We start from the raw sequence: 7,379 nt of genomic DNA on the forward strand, positions 1-7,379 counted from the left end.
ATTATAAATACCAACAGGATTCTTAATCTGCTAAAATGGAAAACAATCATTATTGTTCTAGCACTCTGAAGGCATCAATTCTTCAGGAACAAGGAATACAAAATTAAGAAATAATTGAACATGGTTCCTGTTTCTAAAAAATGCTAAACAATTGAGAACTTGACAAGATTTACCAGCAACGATTTAAGAATTTATATGCCAAATAGATTCTGTTTTTAGAGAAGTATATCAAAGAGGTATTATTAGTTTGGAATGGCCTGGAGGGCCCCAAATCTCTTATGATGTCTCTGGTGTTTGTTTTCACTATATAAAAGAGATATAGACAGGTATCCTGATTATTATAAATATATACACATTATTATGTTTTTACTTCCTGGAGTGAATTTTTTACTATACTGACTCAGAATTAGATTTATGGTTTCCCCTTTATGTTATTCATTTTCTTGGTGTTTTGGGATTTTTCTCAATTTCTGATTTTGATTAAAATTTATATTTAACATGCTTTTAACCACGTGAGACCAATTATTATATAAAATACAACCTTTGTGCAGTAAACAAAATAGTAATTGGCTTAGAACTGTATGTTTGTTACAATTAAAAGTAAATTTATGAAGAAGACTCCAAAGGCAATCCCAGCAGCAATAAAAATAAATAAATGGAACTTGATCAAATTAAAAAGCTTCTGCACAGCCAAAGAAACTATCATGAGATCAAACAGACAACTTACAGAATGGGAGAAAATATTTGCATGCTACATATCTGGTAAAGGGCTGATAACTAGAATCTATATAGAATTCAGGAAAATCAGCAAGAAAAAATCAAACAACCCTATCAAAAAGTGGCCAAAGGGCATGAACAGAAACTTTTCAAAAGAAGATAGACTAATGGCCATGAAACATATGAAAAAATGTGCAACATCTCTAATCATCAGGGAAATGCAAATCAAAACCATAATGTGGTATGGTATTAACTCCAGTGACAATGGCATTTATCAAAAAGTCCCAAAACAATAAATGTTGGCATGGATGCAGAGAGATAGGAACACTAATACACTGCTGGTGGGACTGCAAACTAGTACAACCTCTATGGAAAGCAATATGGAGATACTTCAAAGAGCTACAGGTAGAACTACCATTTTATCCAGCAATCCTATTACTGGACATCTACCCAAAGGAAAAAAAAGACATTGTATTAAAAAGACATTTCACTCGAATGTTTATAGCAGCACAATTCACAACTGCAAAGATGTGGAAACAACCCAAGTGCCCATCAATACATGAGTGGATTAATAAAATGTGGTAAATGCACACCATGGAGTTCTACTCAGCCACAAAAAAACAATGGTGATCCAGCACCTCTTGTATTATCCTGGACAGAGCTGGAGCCCATTCTACTAAGTGAAGTATCACAAGAATGGAAAAACAAGTACCATATGTACTCATCATCAAATTGGTATTAACTGATCAACACTTATGTGCACATATGATAGTAACATTCATTGGATGCCAGGCAGGTGGGAAGGAGGAGGAGGGGAAGGGTATATTCACATCTAATGGGTGCAGTGCACTTGAAGGGGATGGGGAATAGACAGGCTTGAAGCTCTGACACTGGCAGGGCAAAGGCAATATATGTAACCTAAGCATTTGTGCGCACATAATATGCTCAAATAAAAAAAAAGAAAAAAGGAAAAAGTAAATTGAAGAGTATATATAGGGTGTCCCAAAAGTCACAAATAAGGAAAATGGGAAATTGTAGTTAAATGTACCTTTACTTACAAAATATTCATTACAAAATTTTACAAAATTTATCCTTTGTATGGAGACTTCAGGACATCCTATAGTTTGATGTTATTATTTTTCTTAGATTTTGAAATATGAAAGATGAGAAATTTGAAATTATTTGTTCTGAGCAACTGGATCGAGCAATAGGAAACTATGACCAGAAGCTGCTTGTAAAAATATATTGAACCATTAATAACAATAAAAAATAGGAGTTTATAATCAGGATACTTCACTAATCTTAAATTTGGAAATTTTTGTATATTTATAGAAGGTTATAACGTGAAGGCAACATAATTCAAAAGTAGATTTCTTGATTTTCAACATTAGAAACCTTGCTTTGGAAGATGAAAGAAGGGAGCAAATACATAAGGAATTTCTGTAATTCCTATAAATTCCTATATACAGAAATTTCTTAAATGTCAGAGTTATGATTAGCTCATGGAAAAGAAAACAAGATCTCATGAAGGATATATTTTTGTTTTGAATGTATTTGACTTAATGATTTAGAAGAAAAGGAAAATGCTTCTTGGTGTTGAGAGTTGAACAAAGAAATGCTTTAAGTTCATTATGATTTACTTTGTTTCATAATAAAATAAAAGAGTCTTAGCAGTGATAATTTAGCCACTGGGTTTTGTTTCTCTCTTTCCCTCTGTCTCTCCCCTTCTCTTTATTTCTTCTTTCTTTTTTCTAAATGGGCTTTAACATACACATACATGTCACATGTCACATCTACAATGTAATAATATTAAAAATGAATATATATGCATATATATTCTCTGACATAATCATGCTCTTTAATTTCTTAAATGAGAAAATGAAGTTAGTTAACCACGGGGAGAGAAATAGTGGCAGGAACAATATCACATCCTAGGTCTTCTGATTGCCAGCTGCTTGTTTTCCTAAGCTTCCCTCTGCTTTAACCCTATGAGTGGTAATGGGTTTTTATCTGAGAAATTATATTCATCCATTCTTTCTAGGATCTGGTTGACTAATTGTTTTGGGGTATTTTTTTATTTTTCTCCCTCTGCACACACATGGTTTCTAGTCTTGTCCTCATCCCACCAGTGTAATTCTCTCCACTGCTCCCTATTCTGAGCTCCCAAAACATCCCCCACTACAGTGGCATGTCTGTCACTTTCTACCCCTATGTCTAGTAATAGGAACACGCGTCACTCCCACGGCTAAACCAGCCTACAGGCATTGCAACACTTAGCATTAACATCACATGCCTACTGTAAAGGAAGTAAGAGCTGGAAGAGACATTTCTGAAGGAAAAGATGACTGTGTAATAAATTAATTATACATAATGTTGCAGAGAATATGCAGGAGATTTTAAGTTTTTTATACTTCATGAAGAAAATATTCTTGGCCTCAACTTATATTCACTGAAATGTATGTTTATTCAAATATCATATGTTGAGCATTGCCTTTTTGGCATATAAAAATCTGTATGTTTATGTTAAAGTAAGATTTTTAATTGCATGAGTAATTAATGCGACACTAATAATAAGTAATTAATACAATACAATATTATACACAAAAAAATCTTAAAACATGTATTTCACAGGTCATGACATGAATAAACCACAGAAACTACAAAAGGGACTTGAAATATAAGCTAAAAAATAGACACTGGCTAATAACAGTAGACTCAAAGTAGTGTGAGAGCTACAGCACATAATAAATTTTTGTTGATCTAGGAGTTCAGCACAGTTTATATAGAAAAAAATGGTAAACACATTTTATAAATTCTTTATGTCCATTCTGGTTAAAAAGTTTTCTAATTTGCTTTTATAAAGCAGAGTAGGAAGAAGAAAATTTGAGTTGTATATCCAGATACATATATCTTAAGTTTACCAACTTTAATTGTCCACAATGATTAAAATTCTAGACTAGTTTTCTCTGCCAGAGAGCCAAGTGGCACCAGATGGCTGAGGGAATTCAATTCAATATGACTGAGATTAATTCAATCAGCTAAATATATATTAAGCTCTTGTCTAAGAAACATAGACAAAGAGAGATATGAAGTACAGTTCTTGAGTTCAAGGTGTTTATATTTTATAGAAGAGGGAAAAACAAAAAGTAAATAAGAAGTAGCTTGACTATCATTAAAGTACATAATTTAATGATAACTAAATTTGCCAACATTTATTAAATCCTCATTAAGGACTAGATGAAGGGAAATAGCTGCAAATAGCCCAACTATCTACCATGTCCAGGAAGAAACAAAGAAAACTATTTATAGTTTCTATAGCCCAGATTTGTGTTATCCTATTTTATGTGGTTAGTTTCATAAAGTAAAAGTCAACTATTGGAGCAACCATAAAATGTACCTTCACCTTGTGTTCCCAGGCATTCAATCAATGAGACTAATGATAAGTCTGCTATTTTGTGTTTTCTGGTAAGATTGCTTAGGTTGCTGTTTCTTTTCCTTCTTCTTCTGGTCAATATTATATTTAACCTTTAATGTCAACTTTCTCATCTTAGCAGATGTTTAAAAAGGACTAAAATGATTTAAATATGACAAAACATATCAAAATGTTTTAATATCAATGAAAATGTATTCTCTCAAAAATAGTTTTTCTTAGAAGACAAAAAATCTTAGCACAATTTAAATTATATGAATGAAACCATCACAGTTTAAGTTAATGCAAAAGTCATCAACACAGTAATGTATCTGTCTTAATTTTACAGTGTTAACGTGATGAATTCACATGGGACTATATCTGTTTTCTTTTTGTTAGTGTGCTTGATTTTCCTTTTTTTTGACATATTCTCACAACCTGTCCATAAAAATAACACTATTAAAATGAATTTCTTCTTAAATTCTCAAGTAAACTAAGACATTAGCCAACTTCAGTTAGATTCAAATAGTATCAAGAAAGAAACTTTGAATTTAATATAATCTAGTGTATCAAAGCATTCATTATTACTTGTGTGATTCACATTTCATTTCATTCCCAACCACAACTAATTTTCACTAACTTTATAATTGAATAGAATGAAAACTCTTCTCTGTCCATCTTGTACTGCACTTAAATAAAATATTTTTTACCTGCTAATCTTCCTATTTGCTTTCTGTTTATAGAAATGCACCCATAGTGTGACTTAAGAAAAATAAATAACACTCATATCTGGAATAAGTTATCTTATAACTAAGCAACTTTTTTGCCCTTCAGTCATATTTTTGATGACATTTGCTTTCTCATTCTATAAAAGATTAAACTATTTACTTATGTATGTATGTATGTATGTATGTATGTATTGAGACAGGGTCTCACTGTTGCCTGAGCTACAGTGCAGTGGCATCATCATAGCTCACTGTAACCTCAAACCCTTGGGCTCAAGCGATCCTCCTGCCTCAGCCTCCCAAGTAGCTGGGATTACAAGCACGTGCCACCACACCCAGTTAATTAAAAAAAAAAAAAAAAAACTTTTATAGAGATGGAGTCTCTCTATGTTACCCAGACTGGTCTGGAACTCCTGGCCTCAAATGATCCTCCCACTTCAGCCTCCTAAAGTGCTGGGATTACAGGTGTGAGCTACTGTGCCCAGTAGCAACTTTTAAATATGTCTTTTCTTCCTCACTGAAGCCAACAGTAATGTTAAATACACACACACACAGACACACACACACACACACACACAAAATATATATATATACACACATTGCCATTTAAATGACTATATTGACATACATTTTTTTCTTACAGTCATTGCTTTCTAACTAAAAATTCCTAAATTACAGCTTTTAGTACCTCTTTACTCCATGAGTTATTGGGCAAAATTAATTGTAGTATATGAATTCCTATATTTATCATGTTACATTCATTCCATAGATTTTTCAAGTTAGAATTAGTATTTCCTAAACAATAATGCATTAGGGAGTTTTAGAGAATCAAATTTATAAGAATGATGACATCGATAACCTTTCAATTGTCCTCAATAAGACATATAGAAAAAGAACATAAGTATTTCAATATAGACTTACCTTGCCCACGTACTGATAATCAGATCCTGTATATTCCTCCAGTAAGAAGAATTGATTCCACATCCAACCTCGTTTTTGACGATGCAGAATTTTGCCATCACTCCTTGGCACGCGTGCACTTAAAATTCTTTGCTGTGGCACAGGAGTCCTTCTAAACGTTATCTCTGGAGAGCAGAAATGTGGCAGGCATACCCAGAGTAGAAACAGTAGCAAAAATTGATATATTGTCATAGTTCCCTTCTTGACAAATCTCAATGTGGATGAAGAAAAAGCAGTCCTATTTTGCCGGGTTGGATTTTACTGCGTTTCAACTGGTTTCCAACATTTCATCAATGTTTTGTACATGTTTCCAAAAGCTTCAAACAAATAAACAAATAAAAAATGTCAGTTGATAACATTATGAATATCACTTGTCACTTTAAATTTACAGTGGCAATAATTTATTAATAACAGCAAACAAAATGTTTATTTTTTCTATTAGTCATGAAATTGTGATTCGTTTTGAGAAACAGTACTTGTCTAGTAACATGCCTACAATTTATGAAAAGATAATTGTAGATAATTTCTTTCAGACAAATTTTAAAGAAGGGACATTATTTCACTTCTTGCTTTTTGTTTTGGCACTTTAACAGTTTTTAGGAATTATAATTCCTATATAGAGTGGAGATACAGTTCATTCTGCATGTCAATTTCTTCAGAGTAATTTAGCATAAATTAAAACTTTGAAAACAAAATAGGTATTTAAATAAACTACAGGAATCATGCATTCTGTTGTGCAATGAAATGATATTTAAATGTTTTTTAAACAGTGTCACAGTTTCTTCAAATTTAATCCTACTCAGAGTTAAAAGTAAAGGCAAAAACAAAACATAACAAACAAATAAAAACCAGGAGTGCCTTGTATTGAAGGCCTCTCCTCTTTTCCCTCTTAGGTTGGACTGTGGAACCCATAGGATTTCCTAAAGTAGAAAAAATTACTACTCTAGTGAAGTTATTTGTAATATAATAAATAGTAGCGAGTAGGAGGATGTAATCATGTTGTCAGCTCTACCTCTGACCCACGTGCACAATCTGTCCACCTCTAACTACCTTTACTGCCACTACCCTGGTCTAGAACTCCATGACTCCCCAGTCTGACTAAAGCAATAGCTTTTGAACTGTCCTCCACCCACTCCTGTCACTATTTTCTCAATAGAATTCCCAAAGGAATCCTATTAAAATATAAGTCAGATCATGTCACTTCCCTGCACAAAATATGCCAATGGCTTCATTTTAAGTAAAACTCAAAGACTGTCAAACAATACTGCACTCAATATCATGCCTACCAGCTACCTCTCTGACCTTTTTTCACTTCAACCCCCCATTAAACCCCCCTGAAACTGACTCCTCTCCAGCCACAGGGTCCTTCTTGCTTCACCCTGCACCACATGTCACATGCTCCTTTCCTCAACCAGGACCTTTCTACTTGTTCCTTCTGCCTAGAATGTTTTTCCTGTAGACAGTTACCTAGCTAGATCCCCTTCTTTCTTGAGGCCTTTCTTTGAAACATTCCTTGACATTTCATATATCTCAATATACTCTACATATATTATTTTATTTATTTATTG

The 7,379-nt window shown here is 33.0% G+C and overlaps 1 protein-coding gene across 2 annotated transcripts in view; it reads right to left on the reverse strand.

Moving 5' to 3' along the window:
- CDH10 (cadherin 10) overlaps positions 1-6,009 on the reverse strand; it is an 87,183-nt gene extending 81,174 nt beyond the window's left edge. For both annotated transcript variants that reach the window (XM_045565688.1, XM_045565687.1), the window contains exon 1: positions 5,773-6,009. In XM_045565688.1, the coding sequence (XP_045421644.1) occupies positions 5,773-6,003 (231 nt within the window). In that variant the 5' untranslated portion in view covers positions 6,004-6,009. The remainder of the gene's footprint in view (positions 1-5,772) is intronic.
- Between the last annotated feature and the right edge of the window lie 1,370 nt (positions 6,010-7,379).

The sequence above is a fragment of the Lemur catta genome, chromosome 12, assembly GCF_020740605.2.
Source record: "Lemur catta isolate mLemCat1 chromosome 12, mLemCat1.pri, whole genome shotgun sequence".
NCBI classification, from domain to species: Eukaryota; Metazoa; Chordata; class Mammalia; order Primates; family Lemuridae; genus Lemur; species Lemur catta.